This window comes from Sciurus carolinensis, chromosome 2, assembly GCF_902686445.1.
Source record: "Sciurus carolinensis chromosome 2, mSciCar1.2, whole genome shotgun sequence".
NCBI lineage: Eukaryota > Metazoa > Chordata > Mammalia > Rodentia > Sciuridae > Sciurus > Sciurus carolinensis.
This window is the reverse complement of record NC_062214.1, coordinates 170,188,111-170,214,818: the sequence shown is the minus strand read 5'-3', so window position 1 is coordinate 170,214,818 and position 26,708 is coordinate 170,188,111. Positions and strand designations below refer to the sequence as shown.

General features: G+C 38.7%; 1 protein-coding gene across 1 annotated transcript in view; it reads right to left on the bottom strand.

Moving 5' to 3' along the window:
- Sipa1l1 (signal induced proliferation associated 1 like 1) overlaps positions 1–26,708 on the bottom strand; it is a 367,944-nt gene that overhangs the window by 99,579 nt on the left and 241,657 nt on the right. The window contains 2 exon segments of the mRNA XM_047538302.1: positions 10,321–10,509; positions 15,932–16,062. Of these exon segments, the coding sequence (XP_047394258.1) occupies positions 10,321–10,509; positions 15,932–16,062 (320 nt within the window).

Below are 26,708 nucleotides of genomic sequence, written 5' to 3'. Positions count from 1 at the left end.
TCACTGGGATTACAGGCATGCTCCACTGCACCTGGTAGTTGAGACTTTTCATCTTTCTTTATGCAGCATGTAGTATTACAAACTTCCATTCTTGGCCAAATTTTGATATATTTTCATGTTCCTTTAATGTAAAATTTTAAATTCCCTAAGGCTTTTTCTGGAGATATTTGTGTTATTGTCTATTATTTCTAGTTTCAATCCACTTTAAGAGATGACCTATTTTTAGGATTTCACTTTTTAAAAATTTGCTGGCATTTGTTTTATAGCCCAGGATCTGGACTTGAATAGAATGTGTTCTCCTATTATGAGGAGTGTTTTACATTGATTAGATGCTACTAGTTGATAGTGTTGTGGAGTTCTACATCCCTGTTGATTTTTTATCTACCCTTCTATTAATTGCTCAAAGAAGGTTGTTAAAACCAATGTAATTATGGATCTCTTTCTCTTTACTCTTATCAGGTTTTACCTCATATATTTTATAGCTGTTTGGTTCACAAACATTTAGGATTGCTATGTCTTTTTGGTAGAACAACCCTTCATCATTATGCGATTTCCCTTCCTGTCCCTGGTAATTTTCTTTGCTCTGAATTCTATTTTATCTGATTTAACAGCCACTATGGCTTTCATTTGATTTGCATGTATGTAATATATAAATGTAATCTTCTATATTTCAAGTGAGTTTACTCAAGTAACCTGAAGTTCACATAACTGGATAATGTTTTACTTTAAACCTACTCTGCAAATCTGTCTTTTAATTGATATATTGAGACCATTTGCATTTAAAGAATTGCCATGTTAGAGCTTAAGTCTGATATTTTGTTGCTCATTTTCCTTATCTTTTTTGAGGATGGACTACTTTTTAGAATTCTAGTTTGATTTATCAATAGTGTTTATAAGTGTCAATTATAACAAGTGTACCAACTTTACCTCCCTTTAGGCTTTTCACCTTTTACCATATATAAAGTAATTGTCTGAACTTCTGTATGCACATTGATAAACACCTTCAACAATGTTATAGTTTTTGCTTCAAATGCCAAAATATACAGGGAACTCAACAGCAAAAGTATTAATCCATATACTTTATTATTTTTTTCCTCCTACCTAAAACTCTAAAATCCCTCTTTTATATGTATTTTTAGGGTAGGTCTGCTGGTAACAAATTCTCTTGTTTTCCTTCACTGATGACATCTTGATTTGCTCTTTATTCCTGAGGGATATTTTCCCTGAACATAAAATTCTTGGTTGACAGTTCTTTTCTTTCAGCATTTAAGAAATGCCATGCCATTTCCTTCTGTCCTCCATGGTTTCTGATGAAAAATCTCTTATTCAAAATTGTTCTTCCCCTATAATAAGGTGTCATTTCTGTTTTGCTTCTTTCAAGACTTTGTCTTTAGTGTTCAGAAATTTGACCATGATATATTTTGGGTTTTTTTTTTTTTTTTTCTTTTTTGGACTGGAAGTTTCTATTTTATATTTTGATGAGCATGAATTAATTGCACATATTAATGGAATACAGTGTGATAGTTCACACACATGCACAGTGTACATTAATCAAATCAGGGTAACTAGTGTCTCCATCTCCCTATCATTTCCTTATGTTTGGAGGCTTCACACTCCTCTTCTAGATCTTCATAAAAAAGTTACTAGGTTATTGTAAACTATAATCACTGTGCTACAGAACACCACAGCTTGTTTCTTTCCCTAATTGTGTTTAGATACCCATTATTCAACCTCCCTGCAGCATTAATTATATTTCTATGTGTCCTTAAGTAAATTTTATATATTCTCAGATTGTTGCTCATTTATTTTTCCTGGACTAGACATTGAGGTTCTTAAGAACAGAGGCAATATTTTATTCACCTTTATAAACCCAGTACCTTGTACATAATATGTTTTCAACAAACGTATGCCACATTGACTAACAATGATATATTTTGCTGTAGAGTTCTTTGAATTTATCTTGTTTGGCTTCTTGAGTCTGAAGATTTAGGTCTTTTATCAATTTGGGAGGATTTTAGCTATTACTTCTTTGAATACTCTTTCAAAGCCTGCCTTCTTTCTCCTTGTCTTTCAAGACTCCAGTGACACAATTATTAAATATGCTGCAGTCCCACAAATCCTGAGACTCCATTTTTATTTTACATCTACTCTCTGTTATTCAAATTGGGTGATTTCTGCTGCTCTATCTTTAAGTTCATAGACTCTTTTCTCTATCTCCCATTTTGCTATTACGCCTACCTATTGAGCTTTTTATTTTGGTTGCTGTGATTTTCAGTTCTAGCATTTCCAGTTGTTTCTTACTGATGTCTTCTATTTCTTTTTTTCTTTTGGTACTGGGGATTGAACCCAGAGGCACTTAACCACTGAGCCACATTCCCAGCATCCTCCCCCTTTTTAAATATTTTATTTTGAGGCAGGGTTTCACTAAGTTGCTTAGGGCCTTGCCAAATTGCTGAGGCTGGCTTTGAACTTGTGATCCTCCTACCTCAGCCTCCAGAGCCATTGGGATTACAGGCATGTGCCACCATGTCCAGCTTAATATCTTCTATTTCTTTGCCAAGAATGTTTTTTCATTTCTTAAAATCACGTTTTTAATTGCTTTTTAAGCATTTTTATGATGGCTGTAAAAAGCACTGTTAGATAATTCTAACATCTGTGTTGTCTCGGTGTTGGCATGTATTGGCTCTTTCCAATTAATGTTTTCCTCATTGGTATGACTCGTGATTTTCAATTTAAATCTGTACATATTGGATAAGATGTTATGAGACAAGGATCTTTATTTAAATCTTCTTTGTTAGCAGGCCTCCTTTATTACAACTTTGATAGGGATAAGGGGACATGCTAGGTGGGGTTCAAAGTCAGTTCCACTGGCGTGTGAGGAAAAGGGACTTTTACTGCTAGGCAGGAGTGGAAGTTCCCGCTCCCTAAGAGGCCTCTACTGGAACCACCCTGCTGGAAGTGCAGGGGTGAGGCTTACTGCTCTCCCTGTGGCTTTTCACTGACACTGCAGTGAGGTTCTGAGGAGACTTCGTAACTGGGGTGCTCACAGCCCTGACTCTCCACCAGGCCTCCTCTGGCACCACTGAGAGCGGAGCAGGGAGGGCTCCTCATTACCACTCCACAGCGAGGAGAGTGCCAGCTCCCCACTAGGCTTCTCTGGCGATGCCTCAGCAGAGCTCGGGCAGGGCAAGGCTGGAGCACCTCCTATCTGTTTCTGTGGTATTCAGCTGGGGTAGAGAGACTGTTCACAAGTTTTCTGCCTAAGTGATTTTTTTTTTTTTTTTTTGTCCTAGACTAAAGGGAATAGGCTTTGGAGGTGGGGATTTCTAGGCAGATGGCTTATTTAAGCTCATAAACTGGGATATATAAGCAAACAAAACCCCAGAGACCTTTGCACTGTGCCATTCCCCAGATCCCAAGGTCCTCAGCCAGACTGCCTTTCAAACTATCCTATCCACCTTTCAAACTATTTTTATGTTTTCTTTATATAATGTCCAGCGTTATTGGCTGTACTTAGCAGGAAGAACAGAGGGAAAAATATATATTTCCTATTTCCAGAGGCCAAAGACTTAACTTAGTTTAAGAAAATAATTTGTCCACTCTTTCTTGACATTCTCGGGGTGGTTGGTCTGCAATAAGCTACTCTGCCATTACAGAAAGACTTTGGCCATTTTAAAAATTAATTTAAAAAATTTGTTTCTAATTAGCTGTACACGACAGTAGAATGCATTTATACATTTTGATAAGTCATACATAAATGAAGTGTAATTTCTCATTTTTCTGATTGTACATATTGTAGGATCACATGTGTTTTTAAGTCTTCATGATTCACATTGACAGCACTCACTTTGGCTTGGTTTTCATAAACATAACTCTCTTAACTACTTCCTGAAGGTAAGTTGCCATATTGTTCTCCAAAAAGAATGACAGAGTCTAGAAAAAACTCAATTATTGATAGAAAAAAATGCTAGTTAAAATTTTACCCATGATGGAAATCACTAACAAAAATGACATATGGGTAGGAAAGTTTTTAAAAATTATTTATATATACTTGCATAGATATATTCTAAACTATTTTTTGTCTTTGGCATAATGTAAAGGAAACAGCCTATATATACTAATAATCTTATCTAACAATATGTTGTGTAAAATTTCTCACAAAATTAAAAAATTAGTATGGGATATTGATAAAAAATGAATTTCAATTATGTAGGAAAAGACTCTTTGTTGTAGCACTGTTTGTAACAGAAAAAGATTGGAATCAACCCCAAATGACCATCGATAGAGAAACTGATGAAATCCACTATGGTACAGCAATACAGTGGAATACTATGCAGAAGTAAAAATAACGGGCAACCCTTCCAGGTACTCACATGGAAAGATCCCCCAGGTGTATTACTGAGGTAAAAAGGAAGTGTCTACAACAGCTTACATTTGGCATAAGGGAATAAAATTGTGAATGCATATTTGGTAGTACATGAATAAGAAAATATAGAAATGCTGTACACACAAAGCAATAAAAACGGTAACTGTGAAGGAGTGAAGGGCAACAGGAAGAGTGGAAATGAGACCCCTCAACATAAAGTAAATAGTTTTAACTACTTCTATTTTTGAATGGTTTGAAAATATTACCCACTCAAATCCTATAGGAAAGAAACTAGTTTACCTTTTTACTTTAAAGCTCCATTTAAAAAAAAAAATCCATAATTGACAATAAAGAGGACCGAAAAGCCTGCTGTTACTCTGTAGTATTTGTACTTTCTGTATTCTATGAGTCACAGAGTCCTTCCTGCAAGTGCCTCTTCGTCTTGCTCTTCTCCATCACTGCAAACTGCAGTCTTTCCACACCACGTCTCCCAGATGCCGACGCTACCAGTCAGCCAATCACAGGATCTTCTCATTGGAGAGACATGTCCATCCAGTCATCCAATTCAGCCTTGGTGGGTCAAAAGGACAGGGATAGGCCAGCACAGCTTGTGCTGGGACAGGCCAGCTTCTAAACAGACAGGACAAAGCTGTGGCTGCCCCTGCCTTCTCCCCCTGACCTGAGGGCTGACAGGTACATTTCCTTCCTCAGAATGCACCTACAGGTCCACGAGTTGTCTAGAAACAATTTGGGAGCCACCTGACCTTTAAAGACACATTAGCTACTATCACAATCTAAAAGAAGATCTAAACTCTAGAATGACAATTGTTCTACTAAAGCGTCACTCACAGAAAATTGGTTTTGGAAAGACTGTTTCCCCTATGGGTCATTTTTCAAAATGGGTTCTGGAAATCAAAGAAGAAAATGGCTGGTCAAACTCATTTATCTTCACAATAAAATACTACAATCTGGCAATGAATAGGGTTTAAGTCAGTGGTGAACTTCATTCATGTCCTTAACCAAAAGATCAGTACTATTTATTATGGAATAAACATTGCTTTTTTTCCTTATATCTATTCTTGATATAAATCACAGACCTAAATTAAATATGATTACTTTTATTTTTACTCTAACTTCAGTAACTTATAGGGTATCTTAAAAACAACCAGGTATTTTCATGTGGGACATTTTTAATAAACATCTAGAAATACAATGGAGATACTCATGTAGGCAAAATCACTTCCCCGTTCATGAAACCTGACATTTCCTAATGAAAACGGGCCTACCAATTTTGTTACTGCAAACTGGCAAATGTGCTTTAAATATTTATAAGCCTGCCGTACTCCAGTTTTATTTGGCCTAACATGTTACACTTAATACTCGGCATTGAGGCCTGTGGCAATTAGACCTGGCGCTATTGTTTCACTCCTTCCCTGCACACGGGAGGGAAAGGAGGATAGGCTGAAGGGTGTACTGGTTGAGAATGTGGGGTCTGGAGCCCGCATGCCCGGAATCCAGATCCGCCTCCACAGATCCCAACTGTGATCAGCCTCTTTGTGCCTCAGTGCACTTGTATGCAAAACAGGAATAAGAGCATCTACATTAAAGGTTTCTGAGGAATAATTAAAATAATTAATGTAAATTGCTTCCCACAGTATCTGGCTTAGTCACTGCTCAAAAGAAATTACCTATTTTACTACTCTTTTACATGTGCCCCACACTCCAGCTCAGGGGGCTTCCCACCCCACGAGAGCACTCTGTGCTCTTGTCCCTCTGTACTTTGTTCTCACTATTTTGAGTCTGGAACAATACTGTTTTTTCTCTGGCCTGATGAAATTTTCTTCCCTTTCAAGGTGCATCTCATTCTGATTCTGTGAACCAGACATGACTCGTCCCTGTTGGCTTGCACCTCCATTACTCTCTGTTTGCAGTTCTCTTATATTAACCCTGACATCCGTTACAAGTAATTTATGACCTTGCCTCCTTCATGTATAAGGTCTGTGTCTTACTAGGCTATTTATTCTCTGTAGTATTTAACAATCTGCACAGAGTGGTACTTAAAAAGCACTTACTGAATCTGAAATGGTCACACTTACTTGTAAAAGCATAATATGTTACCTATAACAGATGTTATCTTGTAAGAAGTTCATAAAGATTAAATGAGCTCATGCATGTAAAGGGTGACTAACAAGCTATTACTTTACAATTATCAACAAAAGCTAAAGTTTCTTGAATGTCTACTTATGTGCCCAGCACAGTATTGTTATACATGTGTGAACTCTTTAAAAGTATGGGTTGGTGTAAGAACTCCCCTTGTAGAGTAGATGAGATATGGGTGTTTTTAAAATAACTACTGAAGAAAAATGGTTATGATATGACAAATTTAAAAATAACAGAATTGGCCATGTAATTTAAAAAGCTGAAGCCGGGTGTGGTGACACATGCATGTAATCCCAGCAATTTGGGAGGTTGAAGCAGGAGGAATAATTAAATACCTGCAAATACCTGCTTCGACAACTTAGCAAGACTCTGTCTCAAAATAAAAGAGAAAAAGTTCTGGGGATGTCGCTCAGTGGCAGAGCATCCCTGGTTTCAATTCCTAATGCTGCATTCAAAACAACAACAAAACAAAGTACAACTAATGTTGGAATTCCTTAATACTTCACAATATAGTTTTAAGGATCAAACTAATCCAAAAAACGAAAAAGCAAAGGAAAATTTTCAAATCTTAAAAAAATGAAAGGCGGTATTATGTGAATTTGGACCCAGTGTTCAGGATCACTAAAAATGAGAGGGAAAAATCACTGGCTGAGAACTTCGTAAGACCCAAACCCCTCAAGTGTAGAACAGGCCAGTAACTGGAATGGAAGACTCAGGGTTCCTGTGAGGGTTAAATCAGATGATGGCAGTAAAGTGATTGGAACACAGTAACAATGAAACATATATTCATCTAATCTGCTTCTATCATGACAGATGCTCTCAGTTATCTAACAAATGAAGATCTAAGAACATGATGAGCAAACGAAATTAAATGCTGATTCAAATTTTCTGAAGCCCCAAGTGTTCTCAACTCTAGCCAGTGTGAAAACACTGTCAAGTTAGTTTTATCTTCTCATTGTCATTTTTACACAGTAGTAGAAATAGACATCAATAACAATGCAAGGCCCAGAAAGGCATCAGGAAGGAGAATGTGAACGTCCGGATGAGCGACAAAGCATGTATTTATTTTCTAAAATCAATTTCTTTGGAATTCAAGGAAATGTCTGCTTCCAAGCCCACATGCATATCATTGTCAAATCAAAAGAGAAACAAATTATTAGATCTTTGTGCAATGCTTTCTTGTATACTTTACAGATAAAATTTTAATTTTTTCTTCTGTTCATTTTAGCTTTTCATACTGATAAAAAGAAAGAAAGCAAGCACCAAGGATTTGAAAGGCAAAAATGTCACAATATAGCAAACAAATTGTTTTCTTTTTCCAAGCATAATTTTATAAGCCATTCAATAAGAGTAGAAATAATTGTTTTAAATTTAAAGGGAGACTTAAAAATTCCTTTTGGTGAATCTGGTTTCCTGGTATCACACTATGAATCACTTTAAATACGAGGATATATGAAGCTTAAGATTTTTAAAAATGATGACACAGATGGAAAATAAAAATGCTTTGCAATGATTCATATGCCTATCCACCGCATTACATGCATTTCTTTTTAAAATCTGCATTTCTAAAGGCACCAAAATAATCAGTTTCTCCAAATGGTTCCAAGGCATTAATGAGATTTCCTATGGAAAAAAATGACTGCTATGCTGAAGTGTGCCTGTCATCTGCTGTGTACCAGCACAATCCTGGCTTTGAATGCTATGAATGGAGACAGAGAAGACAGGACAGAGGCCAAGCAGTGGTGCCCTTTGGTCCAGACACAGAGATGCTCACAGGACAGCATGCTTTAAACTTCTAGATTCTACTGCCAGGGAAAAGCTGCCTAATATTAAAACCCTACTCAATGGAATAACACATTTATGGCACTTCTTTCCAAAATAAAATCAGAGAAAAATCCCTGATTGCCAAATTTTAATTTTTAATTGAACAAAATAACTATATTGTCATTAATAATTTATGAAGAAAGGGATATTTTAATATCTTCAAGATAGGAAGGCCATGATTACAGAATAATGGCCAATTTATGAATCAAATAAATTTAACTTTGGGTTGATCTCATTCTAGTGCTCTTATCTTCCCTGCATGGAAGGGAGCAAGAAATGTTCATCACAGATTAGCACCATCTGCAGTCCAACACTTTGCAATCATTAACAGAGGACGAAAATGTGCCAGATATCAATGAAATATCTACAATTGGAGGATTTTATTTAATATGTTTAAAACAAGGGGAAATGATAATAAACACCTTCTTTATATAAAATATTCTGTCCTAATATAAAGTTAGGATGCTAAATATATGGCTATATTACCAATGCCTAAGTGGATTTATTCTATATGATAAGCAAAGTCGTTGTAATGACTCAATCAATAAAATTGAACCTAATCATAATTTTCCTGCTCCTTCTTTATTAGATTAAATGCCCAGAATATCTACTGGAAAACAGCCTTCAAAATAGCAAGTGTATGCATTAGTTACCTTCTGAAACACAAAGTGCTTCAACTTACATGTTATACACCTGGATACTCTCAGCAGTCTTTAAATACAAATGTTGAATAGACAAAGTTTGCACATTATGAAAAGCAAAATGGATAGAAAAAGCAAGAATTAGAAAAGTTACATCCAACTATTAGTTCATTTTATGTTTTTATTGTTTGATTAAAAGAAAAAATATACCTCAAAACTGATTTTTTTAATTCTTATTTGTTTTAATAAACTTAGAATTTATAAGATTAAGGGAATACCATCAGATGTTTTCAGAAAATGACATTACCTAAACCGCTTTCACTTTTTTCAGGAATTTTTTAAGTGTAATGTTAAAACTACTTTTACCCATTGCTAGGGTGCAATATGGCTGACGTGCTAAAAGAAGTTAAAGTAAGATTATGCAAGCACAATATCTACAAAATTAGCCCATATGTTCAAATTACTCCAAGCAGAATGTGGATAACATTCTCTGGTTAGAGACAGTTTCAGATGTTAACTCTTCTTCCCTTCTGCAACCTTTATATGGATTATCCTATTATGCATTAGCCTCTTGACCAAAATATTTCTACATTTTGGAAAGTGAAGTATTAAGGGAGTAAATCATAGGCATTTTTAAGTTTATGGTTTTGATTAGGCCCCAAATTTTAAAATTTCATGTTTATAATATAATCATGGCTAAAATTTATTTTTGGTGTTACTAACAGTTTTAAAATCTAAGTTTTTAAGAATGGAGTGATACAGTGACACAGGTTCTGAGATAGATGACTGTTTGATCCCTGGTGCCACAACTTATTAACTGTGTGAAATTTGATTTACTATGTAATCTCTCTGTACCCCAGATTTCTTATCTCTGAAATGGGATAATAACAGCACATTCTCTTGAGGTGGGGAGATTAAATGGTATAACACTTATGGTACTTAGAGCCTGATGAATATGCTCATTAGTGTTAGTTATCATTATTACTGCACTAATTATTATTAATGTAATAACATCACTATGCTTATTGTTACTACTATTACTGCTAAGACTTATTCCCAGATATTTGAAAAATCTACTGCATGTATGGAAGAGTATCAAGAAAGCTGAACATAAAGAACATAATTTAAAAACATAGTTTCAGTTCTGGCATTGAGAATTTCATCAGAGGACAAATGTTTGGGGAGTTAAGAAAAAAGAAAATGAGTACCCCTCTTAATAAATAAATGGTATCACTTTTCTCCACCAAAAAAGGAACACTAAGGCCTATATTCTGGAAGCCTAGCAGGAAACCGGAGCAGCAAGGGTGTGCTCCTCTGAAAGTCACTCACCCCTTGTTCATCCAGTTTCATGAGCTGCTCTGTGACTTTGGGAGTGTTGAAGGCCAACCGCAGGCACTGGACGTTGAGCTCCGGGATCACGTGCTCCAGAACCTCTTTCAGAGGCAGCCCTCTAGCTGTCGAGTGCTTTGCTGTTGAGGGAATAGCATCTTCCAAGACAGAACCTCTCAGTGTCATGAGCTGAAAGAGAGACAGGTGCCATGGTGAGGCCTCTCCAGGGGCATGAAATGGCTAGACAGGTCACATGCTCCGGAGGCCTGGCTTGCAGGCTCCTTACGGAGCTGGGAATGACTTTTGGTTGGTAAAACCAGTGAGGATAAAAGCGTGAGGAGTGATATAACATACTTTATATATTAGCAACGAGGTCGATACTTTCAAAAGACCCACACAAGTTCACAGGAATCCATAATAAAATATTCCAAGGATATTTACTTAAGTGACAAGTAAAACATCCCCTTAAAGAGTCAGGAAGAGCAAGGTTTGTATATGGCTATCCAATGCCACTAAGCACACTAACAAAGAAATTGAGGAGGCGATATCCCAGAGAGACAGCTGAAGAATGAATGCACAGAATCTGAAAGTTACACCTTTTCAATTAGAAAAGGTAAGTGCCAGGATAAAGTTTTAAATTTCTTAATGCCTTGTTGACAAGCATAAACTCTTATATCTCCAAATGCTGCTATAACAGGACAATGATTACAGTACAGCAGCACAGCACTGGAAATTATGTTTTCCCTTATTTCTTAAAATACCTTCTATCATTATGACATAAAAACTCAAGCAAAGACATCTCTTTACATAATAATGATTTGCTGGAGCAAAGTTAACCAGACACGAAGCCTAAAGTGCTCTTAATTTCCAAAATTTTTCGCGTGGCTAAGTTGTTAACGTAATTTAAATACTGTTTGATGGCTTGAGAAATGCACCAAACTAAACAAATACCCATTAAATGTGTAGGCTGTACGATATTGTGCTGCAATCAGCAAGCTGACAGGAGTACCTGTAAAGGGAAGTGAGCAGTGTGAAGATACACAAGAGGTGAGAGATACACAAGTGCAACCAGGGAGAGAGGGGTTTACCAAGAGAAATACAAGGAGACCAAGTCCTAAGAGTCCAGAGGCAGACACCGGCACCGGAGTGGCTCAGGGCCTAATGGAAGGCCCCGGAGGAAGGGATGGCATTAGAAAGGGGTGGTAGAAAAAAGGAACAATTTCTACCAAAAGAAAACATCAGATAAGATGAGCAAAGGTACAGAGACAGGAAAAACCAGGGTGGAGAAGAAAGCGCGATTGCTATAGCTGGACCAGAAAGGACAAGGGAGGAGTATGACGGAGCTGTGTGCTGGGGGGAGCCCAGGACCCTGAGCAGAAGACCTGAGGCCGACTGAGGGACTTGCATCTAGTCACTCTCCTGTGTGACCGCAGGATGCATTCAAATGGGGGAAACAATGTACAATTTCAGAAACTAAACTGACAAATGAGATATGAGAGGAAGAAACTGGAGGCAGGGAATATAGTTAGGAAGTTAAAAAAGTCTTCAGGTAACGGCAAAGAAGGCATGATATAGGATTAGCAGGGAAAAGGAAATTCAAAGGAAGCACTGCCAGGAAGTAAAATCTGTGACATCTGCCAACTGATGGAGGGAAGACAGATGGGGGGCAGGGAAGCCAAACATAACAGCATCTTACTTGTAACAGAAGAAGGCGCTACTGTGGGTATTTGCAGTCTATTCATTTAGTGAGGATCTTTTTTCCCCCTTTCATTTATAAATGATTTCAAATAACATATAAAAATCATCATTTTCCTATTACTTACTATCTCATTTGACAGAAAGTGTTTTGGTTTTTCTTTGTTTTAAAATTATGGGCAATGGGTGAACAACTCAGTAACTACTGGGTTCTTCCCTTCATGAGATAATACATGCCTGGATAGGGACCACAAAGGCTGGGAGCATTTTCAGTTTAGAAGTCAAGACCAGAAATGCACATCACTGCATCCTGTACCACAGAAAGACAAAGGCTAACTTTAAAACTTTAAAGTCAAAGCAGATGAGGAAAGAATGACTCATTTTTACATCTGATTCAGTGGCATTATGTACTGATATTTTCGTTAATGACTTCCAGAAACAAGAAGAGTCTTCATAAAATCTTTGGGCTTCTGTGTTTAAAAATACTCACATGCCAGAAGACTGTTCACAAGCAAACCACTATGCCTACAAATACATGGAAGGTCTTTTTGCAATGACTGACTTCTACTGTGAGCAAAGAGATCGGCTTCTATCTCCGTCATATGGGTGCCATTTACTAAAGCCAAAGGGTGCCAATGCTGTGACCATGTTTTCTTTTTTTTCCCCTCAATGTATGTACTGGCCTGGGAAGTCCCTAATACAAAGTAAGTGTTATTTTGTTATATAGTTAATAAACTTGCTTCAGTAAAACAAATGAACTGACTGAACCCCAAGGTCTAGAAGTATCAGCAGGACCAACATTTAGAAATACTTCTACCAAGTCATTTCACCTCTATGGCAAGTCTTATACAGATATTAAAATTAAAACATATATAAGGATCATTTTTCTTAGAAAGCAAAAAAATTACAGAAAAGTTAGTGACAATTAAATAAACATTAGAGGAAGTAAAGGCTGGAGGGAGGGAGAAAAGAAAAAAGGGAAGGAGAAGAAAAGAAGAGAGGGAGAAAGGGAGGAAGGAAGGAGAAACTTTATTATAATTTTTATTATAATTTATTTATTATAATTTTTCTTTATTATAATTTTTATAATTTTTATAATAAAAATTATATTATAATTATTCTTTATTATAATTTATTATAATTTTTCTTCTCTTGAGATGTGGGGATTGAGCCGAAGGCCACACATAGGCTAGGCAAGTGCTCAACTATGATGCTTCACCCCCAACCCCTCGAAGGGACTTTTTTAGGTGTTAGGCATATAGTAATGAACAACTCAGCTAAAAGTCTCCACCCTCCACCCTTGCTTACAATCAAGTAAGCAAACTTAATTTAAAAGTACAAAATGTAAGCTAGTTTTAGTTACCAAAGCATAAAGCATGGAATCAAATTTAAAATGGGGTGGGGGGGTACAGCACTTGCCTAGCATGTGGGGGGCCTTGGATTCAACTGCACCATCAAAACCAAACCAGACAACAAAAATGTTATAAATGGGGAGGGAACAGAAATGTTGGATCCCGAGGTCAAAGAAGGCCCCCTGTGATGTACCAGAGAAGGCCAGAGGGAAGGGCATCGGGAAGATGCTGTTAGAGCGAGGAACAGGGAGTACTGAAGTCCAGAGGCGCCGGTGTCCTGAGGTCACCTAGAGTGCAAGGAGGTCTCTGTGGCTGTAAGAGACTGGGCAGCAGAGGTTAGGAGAGATCCTGAGATGAGGTGGCAGAGAGAGCTGGGAAGCAGATGTGCTAGGTCACTGAGCTATCAAGGACACTGGCTTTTACTCAGAAGGATATGGAGAACCTTTAAAGGATTTTGAAGGAGGATGGAGCAGATTTGGATTACATTTCAAAGAGATCCCCACTGAGCTGCAAGGAAGCCCAGCTTCAGGGCAGAGGCAGGGAACGCAGTTCTCACAGCAAGGTCCAGGCTGGGGGGAGAATGGCTGAGATCTGGACTTGCAGGATTCTAAAGACAAAATGGACGAGGATTGCTGAGAGACCAGATTTGCGGGTAGGAGGAAAGGAGAAGAGTCAGAAGGTGATTTCAAGGTTTCTGGTCTGAACAACTACAATCCCCAGGTCGCCAGGAACTTAACATCAATCTGAAGTTAAACAACAAACGGCCATGCTACTTTTTGCTTGTTTTGTGGTACTAGGGAATAAACCCAGGGACTTTCTACCACTGAGCTACATCCCCAACCCCCTTTTAGTTTTCAGACAGGCTCTCACTAAACCCAGGCTGGCCTTGAGATTGCCGTCTGCCAGTCTTGTCCTCTTGAGTCATGGGGTGTGCCCTGGTGCCTGGCTAGCCACGGTGTTTTGAACAGCATTTGATGAACATTTCAACATAAAGGTGAAGGGAAAGGACCCAAGCGACAGGACTCACTTGAATTCCAACACATAAAGGGCTAAACTTGTGACCAGAGACCAGAGGGAGGTGCTAGTGGCAAGTAGCAAGAGGTGAGAGAACAGGAGGGAAAGGCAAGAGCTGGGTGGTTCACAGCACAGCATAGTCTAGCACAGAAGGTAACCAGGCAGAGAGGAGCGTGGCGAGGTAAGCTGAAGAGGAACCTGCAGGAGCCAGAGGCAGAGTCTGAGAAAAAAAGGGCTCAGAAGAAACTCCAGTCCTCTGCAGGAAGGATTGGATAGGACAGTGGCAAGAAGGTTAGGCTAATGGATAAAAACAACACTGAAAAGGAAGTGAATGATGGGGTTAGAATAGAATAGTCCTGGGAGGGGAAAGAGACACAGCAGAAAGGACGCAAACATTTGGAAGTAAGATGAGGGTGTGCACAGAAATTGGGTGGGTCCAGGAAGCTGGAGGGGGCAGCTGCTTGGGTACACCAGCCAACGCAGGACCCTCCACAGACGCAGCACACTGCTCAACAAGCAGCTTTGACACGGACAAGGACAGGGGAGTTCGTCAGCTCTTCATTTCTCCCTGGCCACTGTAAACAACGCATTAAAGTGTTGCTGTTAAAAATCCTATTTTTAATTTCCCCAGAGTTCAAGCTTAGGAACAATTACTAAGTGAAGCCAACTCCTGAATCTACCCTTGGATTCAATAGGGGAAATGAAACCAAATGTCCTATATAAACCAGTTTCAAAACCATTATTTTCTAGATACCTCAAGAGGATATTAGGCATTAATGCATAAGAACAATCCTAGAGTGGGTTTAGAGCTGAGAGGCAACACATTGATAACTGGGACGATAATACATATGTTTGGGGGAAAAAAAGAAACCCATGGTCCCAAACTTGTTCACAATTTTATAAAGCTTTGTTGGCTCTTTTAGTTTTCCTTTTCTTTTTTTAACTAGAGTTTCACTTTAAGATGAAAACTCATATTATTATGTGTATTTAGACTCCAAAAGAGTTGTTTTTACCCACAAGTAGATAGCCTCTGGTTCCAACTGTGTTACAGGCTATACAGTATATGTCTAAGGCACAGGAGAGCGAGTATAGGAGAAATAAAGTCCCTTTCTCTCTTCTTGGCTCAAACAATGTCGTCTGCATAACCTGGACAAGTGAGCGAAGTCTTAGGTGACATGCTCTCATCCACATGCACACTGGTTTCTCAAGTTGACTAATGCTTTCCAGCTGTCCTGAGTAAGATTATGCAATTCCCACTTGGGATTCTGAAGGCTCCAATCCATTAGGTGACACTTCATAGAAAGATCTTTCTCTGAATCAAAACTCCCTTTCATCCACTGCATCTACCCAGAGCTAGAAGGGAAGTACAGGTCAAGATCTATGCATCTGGCCCACCACCATCCCTACCAGGGTGAAGACAGGAGGGGTTTGGCTCATTCCAAGGACACTGTGACCAAGTGCTACTGAATTTGCTACTGCTCAGATACTGCTACTACTTCATTTTTTCCTACTTCAGTTAAGCCTCTACATATTTCTCACCTGGAACTTACCTCACTAGTTCGAAAAATTATTCGGTAGTTGTATGGAGATCCATTTTCCTTCATTTCTTCTGGTTTTTCCCTTCGAATGCTCACAGCCACCGGACCAAGATTCTCATCAGCCCCAAAATAGTTCCAGTGTTCTTAGGTAAAATAAGACAAAACAAAGTAAGTAAATTTACCTAACACAAATACTAGATTCTGCTCAGTATTTAATATTGCCACTCAGATATTACTCTTATCAATAAAATGTAAGCACACTTAACAAGTGTCCTTCAATGACTTATAAAAAATGAAGGCTACATAGGTTTCATTCTGGAGGAGATAACACCAAACAGAGATGGCCTGCTGGGTTTTTCACTATGCTACAGCTAAATACTCTACCATAATTTCTTGGAAGAAATTTGTGTTTTCCCCCATGTTCCACCACTTTAATAGGCTACACGGTGTGTGCTTCCTGTCTAAGGGAAGGTTTCTGTCAGTATTTTAGCTTTCGTTAAAAAAAAAAAAAAACTTATTGAGTGTAGAGTTTGAAGAGAGCAGGATTTCCTCCAGATTAAAAAGATGTCCCCAATTTGGAGAGAGGAATAAGGTATTTGATGGTGTGACTGAGCCCTGAGTGCCCCAGGGAGGCAGGAGCCTGAGTCCAGGGACCTGGCCTTACCAATGGTCCCCATGTAGTGAGCACAAAAGGCACTCAGCAAAGCCACTGAACCTGAGGGCGTGTGTGGGCTGGTAGGACAGGCATCTCCTAGGCAACCAGTGTGGCCAGGTGATGATGAGTCTGGGGCCTCTCCTCAGTGTATACAACCACCCAACACCCCAACCCCGGGCACGACCTTGCGGGCAGGGGCAAGTCTCCAATGACTGGTGTTGAATTTACTTTCCACCTAACAAGAAGAAAGGTGGAGATCAAAATTAACTTAAAGAAAATGTTGAGTTGATATTTACTGGGCACCTAAATATGATTCTTTTAAAAATCAAATTTGTTGATATGTACATGAGATGTTCACAGATGAGAAAATCCATACGACACAGAAATATATGAAAAGTGAGAGTAGATAACTTATTCTTCAAACCTCCAAAATACTTTCTTTACATTGTTCTTTTTCATTTACATGTGAAATGACTAAATGATCAACTTGTGAAATGGTACATTATTTGCATACAAAATGCATAAATATTTGAAAATTCATGTTATTTCCATACAAAATATATAAATATTTGAAAATCCATGAGAATAATAAGAAATTATGGCATAACACATTTAATCATGTGGTTGTAAACTTTAAGTAATGTATTAAAATACTTTGTAAGTACTAAAGCACAATTACAAGAAATAAATCATAAATATTGAGGGCTCTCTAAGAATATTATAATCCATGGAAATTCAAAATAAGAAAAAACACAATGGGAATACAGGCAACAAACATCTCATTATGGACAACTGAGAAACAACCCAATAAATGTCACAAAATTCATGTACAAACACTCATGTACACCCTCAAAGCACAGCACATGAGAATCACACTCAGAGGTTATTTACTCTTACTTTGCACACAATTCTAATAAGCTTGCTTGTCTGGTCTTCAAGCCCACTGCTTTATTTCAGAGGTGTGATAATTCCAGATGTTGACAAAGTCCAGGGTGTAGGGCTGATACAGACTTGCATGCAGACAGCAATGTGATAGAACAACTGACAACAAGGAAGAAAACAGAAAGGGAGGAGACAGAAATAGTATAAAAAAGCGGACAAGAACTTAAAGAAAAACAAGACAGCAATCTGGGGCCACTTACTGAAGGAGCAAAGAGCTTCCATCAACACACTTCAATACCCTCAGAGGCTGTTTTAACATTGCGCTACAGAACAAGAGCGGATGCGTCAAAGATGAGCCCGAGTTGCATTCATTATAATCTGCTCCTTGCACTTCACAGATCAGTCACAACCCGACTCTAGAAACTCTTTACATACACCCCACGTATCTCAGGAAGGGTAAGTGAAGACACAGGGCCACTGTGGACTCTTTACCAGTATCCTCAACTCATCCCAGTCTTCTCCTCAAGCTTTCGCTGGCCATCTTCCTCTCCACTTCCAGGGCCATCCTCTACACATTCTTTAGTCTCCTTAGCCTCCCCACCACCTACCTTCTCAACCACAGCCAGTGACAATGCTGTCTATATCACAAAGAATAAGAAGCCATTTCAGAAAGAAACTTCCTCCTCCTCTATCACCACTCACAGATTCACCTGCAGCCTGACTCTTGCTTCCTTTTCCCTTCACGCCAAGACCTCGCCCCCAGCATCCTTTTGTTCCACCTTTCGGAAAATGCCTTGGTCACCCTCTTGTCTTCACCTTCTTCCTCTCCTGGCACTTTCCCATCACCATAGGTCAAAGTCCCCTCCATCTTTTTTTTTTTTTTTAATGACACAACTTACCCTGGCTCCTTATCATTCTCTAGCAAAACAGGTATCTCCTCTTTCTTCCAAACTTTCTTTCAAACTTTTGAAAGAGCTGCCTAATTTCTCATTTTAGATTTGTAAGAAGCTGACTTCCACTGCCTGGGTCACCAATGACGGCCTTCAAGTTGAAATCAATGGTACTTCTGTTCCTCACCTTAACTCAAGCTCTCCATCTGGAGCAGACGATCAATCAGTTTTTTCTAGAAGCCCTCTTCTTCCTCCTTTGTCGGGCATCACCTGCTTCTGACGTTCTTTCTACCACTCTGGGCTGCTTTTGCTATTTTATTTCCCTTCCACCTTGAATATCCATCCACTCCCAGACTTCCACTTCCATCCACCACTGACATTTTAAGTTTCCATGTCCACTCCAGACTTGTCTAAGGCCTACATTTACCTAACAGAATGCTGTCTATCCCATGGGCTTCTGCAGAAGAGAACCCATTACTTCCCACATAAACCTATCCAGTACAGCTCTCCCTGCAGACCCCATGTCAGCAAGAGCTACAATATTCACCCAGGCGCTCTGGCCAGACCCACTGCCATGCGCTGTGAATGCTAGTTCCTAAATATCTCTCCACTCACTGCCCATGACTTACCCTACTCATTATTTGCCTGAGTGTAATAACTAGTTGGCTTTGTCCAACTTCACAGAGCAGTCCAATGATTCAACTAAAATGCAAATCTGACTGACCACCACTACACTTAAAATCCAACCCTGGCTTCCTAAAGAGTCTCAGACTTTTCATGGCTCCCTGAAGCTGCTCATGACCTGTCTCAGCCTATTATTCTACTCTCAAATCATCCTTTCAAACTCCAAGTACCAACTTCTCTTTCAGTTGCACAAACTTACTATACTCTTCCCCATCTGAAAAACTCTGCCTAGAACATTCTTGCCACAACACTTCTTCATTTGATTTAAGTCCTCTCAACTTTTAGGTTTCATCTGAAGTACTCCTTAGAGGACACTGGTACAAATGAAAGCGTTTACTCTGCAGAGTAATTTTAATAGTTTAATTAAAAGTGTTAAGAATTCATAAAATAAACTAGTAAATCCAAATATTTAATATAGCACAAATATAAAAATTTAGAAACATTGCAAAACAAAAATACATAAATTGATGAAAATATAAATATTAAATAATCATTTCATTATTACTTGGCAGATAAAAACAATGTGATTTTAAAAATAAACTCAATTATAATAAACAAATTGAAAACTAAAAATGAAGAATACTTTGTTAATAATAAATGATCATTTGAACTTTGTGTATATATGTGTGTCATTATCAAAACCTGAGTATATTTTTGTGCAATTTTTCCTAGCCACTGAAGTGGTATATTCTGAGTTGGGGGAATGGTAATGAGATAATTATAAACTAACTTCAAACACATTGTTCAGACTCTCCAAACAAACCCATCTCTGGTTTGATAATGGTGAAAAGATATCTTTGAACTTATGTGCCTATTTGTGCAGATTGTGTGTGTGTGTGTGTGTGTGTGTGTGTGTGTGGTGTGTGTTGCTAGGATTGAACCCAGGGCCTCATGCATGACAACATTTTGTTTTGATTGAAAAAAACAGTGCTAGCTATTATTTCCAAAACAGCATTTCCAGGCAGTCCTCAACTATGTTAGTTCCACTGGTACAGATGAAGAGTTTGGTCCGTGTTAAACTCACTACTATCATCATCAGACTCTAGTTGTTCAAAAGCCAACTTGACTAAGAATTGTTTTTAATAGTAAAAGTTGAGTTTTGGTTCACTGTCCATCTTTTTGCTCCTAGGAATTACAGAGAGAGAGAGAAAGAAAAACAAAAAAGAACCTTCTCTACATGAACACAAATTTATCCAATTCAAAATCTAATGCAGCATGTTGCCCTCCAGTAGAGAAGAATTTAGTTCAGCAAGTCACCTTAAATTGAATTTTAAGAATTTTTAGACTGTGATTGCAAGACAAATGTGTTAGATTTTACATCCTCAGCTTGGTCCTTCTGGCCATTCTTGGCTCTGCCTGTCCTTCAGCTTCCCTGGGAGGCAGTACCCCCTCAGCCTCCTGGCCTGTGGGCGGGCATTTATATTTTTTCCCTGCCATTCATCTACCTCTGTTCTTGTCCAGTGGAGACAGCCATCAGCAGCAGGCAGCTTTGTCTTTCTTTTAGGGTGGGAAAATCAGAAGGGAAGGGGAACAAGAACAGGGGAGTTACGGATGAGTAGTGGGAGAGAAAGGAAGGAAAATGTTTCCTTGTGCCTTTCAGGGTGAGGAAAGTCAGAGGAAGAAAAGGGAAAGGGAGGAGGAATTGGAGACTCAAGGAGGGTGGCAGAAGTTGCTGATGAATCAACTGAAATATTGGAATTACACTACCAAATACAATAATTTAGAGCTGGCACACCAGAGTGCCAAAGACCAATACTGCAATCACTATGTTAGAATGACAGAGTGCAGCAAAGGTAAGCAAGTTGCTTTGCCAAGTAACCATGAAAATATAGATATTTCTTTCTTTTTTAAAGATGTGGCAAATATGATTTAGAGAGGACAAGTCGTGAGTAGTATGTACCAGAATTCAAATGCATTATTAAACAACTGACTTCAAAGCAATTATATGTAACATTACATTCCCAAAAGTTTCTAAAATCTTATAAAGAATAAAAACTAGTTAAAATTTGATGCCTGAAGGGATAGGCTATTTATCGACTCAATCATATGCAATGTTTACTCCCTGATGTGCCGTACAGCCAAGGCTTTCCTATGTCAAGGGACAGAGGACTGATTCTCCTTCCGCCAGCACTGCTCCATTCAACGCCTCCACGTGCGTTTAACCTGGAGGTCTCTTGTAGGTTCTGGGTTGTGAGTTTTAACAGGGATGATACAAAGAGTGCTGATAAAGAGTTCTCCCAAGACTAGGACATTCCACCTAATACCTGTATTTTTGGCTGATATATTAATAATAATAAATTTCACAAACTTAAAGATGGGAACTAGTAAATAGGTCAAAGCTCCACTGAATTAGATCTCATATAGTCAAATCACCTGCTTATATGCACTGCACACACACCTCACACAGGCAAGAAAAGGTTAAGCCCAGCATCTTACTGTAAAGGAGAAAAGGAAAACACAGTCACAAGAGTTAGAGGCTTTCAACCAGCAGTACTGGATTGCTCATACTGGTTTTCATGATATCCGCAGGCTGTGTTATTAATATTTTAGTTGTACATTTCCCTAGGGACACCAGCTTAATCTACAGAGTGTTCATGAACAGTAAAAATACATTTTAATTTTTTAATAAATAATTTATATAATTATAATTTATGGCTTAAAATACTTCTCTACAATTGTTAAATTTTTAAATAGGGAAAATAAGTTTTATAAACCCAAAGCAAAGAAGCACAAAGCCAACAAGGCTAGGCTACTCTCTCGTGCCTGACAGAATTAGAAACAACTTTTCTGAAATGGAAAAACAAGGAATATCAGCCCTGGATGAAGCTGTAATATATTCGTACACTGAAGGCGGCAATGTGGATCAAGACCAACCATTTTAGAAAGCAGTATGGCAATATATGTTTAAGTCACAAAAATATTCATATTCTAATCTTAGAGTTACCCTGACTATGCAGAAGGGAAAATAAAAACTCTTCAATTTTCTCTGGATAAAGGCACGATCATTGTAGAAAGGGATGCTTTCTACAACAAGAAGCAGATAGACTTGAGCCTCACTATGTGTCAGCAGACCAAAGAACGGACCTCACTTGAATCAACGCCATTTTGCCAGTTTCAACATTTTTAACATGTTTGGTGACAACAGTCTACTTGGGAAGCTATAAGTGTGTCCCTGTGAGTTCACAGACCTAAACTCTGACCCTTAATATTTCCATTAAACAGAGAACTTGGAAACTAGATAATGGTCACCATAGCATGAGTTTCTCTGAAACTATTTCCCTCTGCCTGTTGGGTTCACACGGTTCAAATGTTTTGGTTTTATAAACTTATTCCATCTTAATATGACTATTAACTATGTTAGAAAAAGAGGATGAAACTTAAAAGAGAATTAAATAAACAAACAAAATAAGAAATATTCTGCTTTTAAAATGAATTCTAGGTTTGCCAAAGTGAAGGTAGTAAAAAGCCAACCGCTTAAAGAATGGCTTTTTCTGGGAAGAATACCACTCAGAGATTCTCAGTCTCTGGTACCCAAAGGGGCCATCCTAATTATACGAGTGGAAGTTATATGAGTAGCCTATGACTTTGCATCATAATCAAAAGCAGGTCAGAGTAATGGATGGGGACATTCACACAGAGGACTGGCCACATGCCAGAATTCACTCCCAAAGCACTGTATGAAGCTTATAATTATTGTTGTGTAAGAGTAATTGCCTGCACTTACAAAGTGCTTACAACTCTGAGGTGCAAATTCTTCTTTCCACCAGTAACTCCTAAAATTTGGGGTGGTCTATTTGCAAAACTACATAGAGTTTGGGGGTTTAACACAGCATTTGCATTGGCAGTCCCTAATAGACTTCTATTTTGACAATACAAGGTAAGTTTTATTACAAAGTTATACTTACAGTAATAAATTCCATCTAAATGGTTAAAGGTAAAAATACAGAGAAGCCAAGTACAGTGGTATATGTCTGTAATCCAAGCTAGTGAGGATGAGGTAGGAGAATTACAAGTTAGAGATCAGCGAGGGCAATTTAGTGAGATTGTGTCTCAAAATAAAGAATAAAAAGGGCTTATGGTGTAGTTCAGGGGTAGAGTGCTTGCCTAACATGTGCAAGGCCTGGATTCCATCTCTATTACCTCAAAAACAAAAGGAAAACCCTATTTGATACAGCAAAAAAAAAGATTAGCAGAGCCATGGGAGTTTTTTTTTTTTTTTTCCTGACCACCATTTGTCTAAGGTTAATAACTATCTTTTAAAATTTAAATTATCAAATGAAAATTATTAGCCTATAACAAAGTTTCAAAAATAAAAAATGTAAATATTCCAAACAGTCAAGAGAATGCTACATTCTGAAGTCTGGAACCTACCATCAGTTGTGCCTTCTAAAGTCTACAATGGTAAAAATCAGCCCCAGTAATGGCATTCTGTGCCTGTGGGGATTAATTGGTGGTCTTGGTTAATTTCCACAAACTCACCATGACCACACACAGACTTAGTGTGGCCTCATTTCCTGAAGAAAGCAGAAAAAGACCTGCAAGATACTATTCAGGAAGGTCATATGCACAGAAGACCCTCACTGCTGGTACCTGATGCTGTATGTACAAGATACACTGGCTCCCTAACTCAACACATGCATCTCACATCAGCACCAAACGCAATCCATTCATAAAATGAACGAATGCCTCTTAAAAGCATCCTGGAGTGCCAGGGTGACTGGGGTCAGGGGTGGGAGAGAGCCTGCACCTTCGAGGAGGGGTTGCAAAGGCTTCACAACCCTGGAGGACAGGCGCAAGCTTGTCGGGTGGGTAAGGCAGAAGGGGAGATAACCTATTCCCATGTGCACACTGTGGAGGCAGAAGTCTCAGCTCCATGCAGGCGTGGAATAGAACACAGTCCTTTCAACTCAGACCGGCAGGTGGGTTTCTGTCCTGCACCCTGCTCACAGCCCTCTCACCCCACAGTGCCGCTCCTTGTGGGAGGCCACACCACTTCTCCAGCATCAGCCCTCAGCCCTCCTATGCTAGGGGAGGTCATCTAGGGAAAGAGCCCCACAGCATCAGGGAAACCCACATCGCCCACCTCAACCCACCTAGGCTTTTAGTCATAAATGTAATCATGATCTCTTAACAATTAGGGAGAACAAATAGCATGGAGGAGAAACAATAAGAAAAACAGAATGTGCAACTAAGAAGATCCAGGTCATTCAAGGAAAAAAAATTAGAAAAAAAGTTTTTAAATTAATACCAATAGATAAACAGGATTTTTTACAATAAAGAAAAATTATTGTGAAAAAATACAGGTAAACAAAAATACTGAATTATTGGGGGATAAAAATATGTCTGCAAAAATAAAATCCTGTGAAAATACTGAATAATGGAATGTACACAGCTACGTACAAACTCCTCATCCAGAAGATAAAATTGAGTATGGAACAAAAACAGAAAGACATTGAAAATACAAAAGGAAAATTCTACCACATACCTTAAAAAAAAAAAAAAACAGGGCTGGGGAGATAGCTCAGTTGGTAAAGTGCTTGCCTTACAAGCAAAAGGCCCTGCTGGGTTTGATCCCCAGCACTGCAAAAAAAAAAAAAAAAAAAAAAAAAAAAAAACAGGGTAAAGATACTGCATTTTAAAAATCATTTTTAATTCAGAAAAAAAATTAATGTTCCAAGCTTCTTCTTATTCAACTTTTTCCCCCTTATTTTTTCTTTTCTTTTGGTAGTATTGAGAGTGGAAACCAGGATCAGGCACTTTTATCAACAGAAAGTTGGATAATAATTTTGCAGCTGTATATAAGATGTAAGTACAGAAGTATAGAAAGATTCAAGTGAACTTAATTAGCTCTGGATATTTTTCATAATAAGTTGACTTATACTTTGTTGACTTGTTTACTGTCTGTTTCCCTTCACTATAATTCAAGCTCCACGGGGGTGGTCAGTTCTGTTCATCAGTGCCCAAAACCACGCAGGCATGCCTCAGCGCTCATGCACATATGGCAGTCACCAAGGTGCAACACCCTCATCTTCCTCCCAGGAAGAATTCGAAACCAATTCAGCCACAAGAAAAATGATTAGCTGAAAGTTTGTGGATGCAGCAGCACTTTAGGGTCTGCTGCCATTTTTGAGGTAAGCTGCAGTATTCGCAAGCAACCCAAAGTCAATAACTGAGCATGCAGGGTGAGGGTGGCCATTACTCCCCAACAGGGACTTTTTGATGTTCATCTTTGCTCCATTATGTTGGCTGAGATTTTTGTCAGATGGGCTTCCTAGTCTGAGGCTCAATCCTGCTTCCTCTACCCTTTTCTCTTACAAAATCATATCAGAACTGCATAGTAGACTGCAGGTTTTTTCTGCTAATGTCTGTTCCTTCCTCCTTATCCCTCGCAGGTGTTAACCCTAGGCCCCTATCAACCACTTAGAGCCCTACGTTGTTCTTAACATGTATTTACTAGATGACCAAATTGTCACATTTGTTAACATGCATATAGCCAAGAGACTGGGTTTTAAGTAGGGAAGACCATAAAGGAGAGATTAAAAAAACCTATTGCTAGAATTTGGGAAAGAAGCAATAAGGACCAGGAAGTTATGTATAGAATTAGGAATGGGGCATAAAGAAGTCAGCTGCAATTCACAAGTAGATGCTAGAAGTCCTTCTTAAGGGAAAAGAGGTTGACAACAGTCAAGAGGAAGGGATCAGTGGAGTTTCAATGTTTCACAGCCTAGTGTCTGATGATAATGGGGGCATTTACAGAAGGAGAGTAATGAAGAGGAAGGGAAGAAAACCATGACTCCTCAATTTATGCACATTCCTTAGAGATGCCAACTACACAGTCATCCAGGTGGATGAGGAGAAAGCCTGGGACCAGAGGTATTTCACATGAATATAAATATTAACTACATATCTTTTTCTAAAAGAATTTTTGAAATTATTAATCATAAAGGGCGTATGAACCATGCTAATAAGACAACAGGAAAATAAAAGATGAATGTGAAAGCAAATATGTTATAATGGAGGCTTGTATAGCTGAGCATCGAATTCCGTTCTGGGAGCTGAGATAAAACAGTAGATGTGGTTAAACCAAACACACACACACAATACCTATCATCAGAAAGGCAGGCGTTTTGGAAGCTGCCAGAAAACAATTCTCAGCACCAAATTCTAAAATAAATTTCCCACATGGAACTTTCTACATGAGCAATGTCTTCAATACCAGTTTTATTGTAAAACAAGCTATTTTCATATGACTAGATCTTAAAAAGATGACCTTGAATTAAGTGGTGGTGTGGCCTTCTGGAGGCCTACACTGACTTTAAAGCACCACACGTGGAGGAGCAGCTGAAGCACAGCCCTTGCTACCACTCCCAGGACCCTCCAGCTGCCAAGGCTGAGGCTCTGGGGGTGCCCTACCCTCCAGAGTGTGCCAAGGGTGCCGGGACTGGGCAATCACGGCCAAGGAAAAGGGGAGGACATTGGTTTTCAGAGGAACAGAGATGAAAACCTTGATACCTAATGGCCTGCTTGATACTGGAGGCCCTGCGTGCATAGAAAGATGGCGGCAGAACACACTCCTAGGTTAGCTTCTCAAGAACATGTTTAGTGCCCAAATCTCCCTTTGAAGGAATATATAATAGAGAATTGATAACCTATAAATGAAATACACAGAGTTTATGTA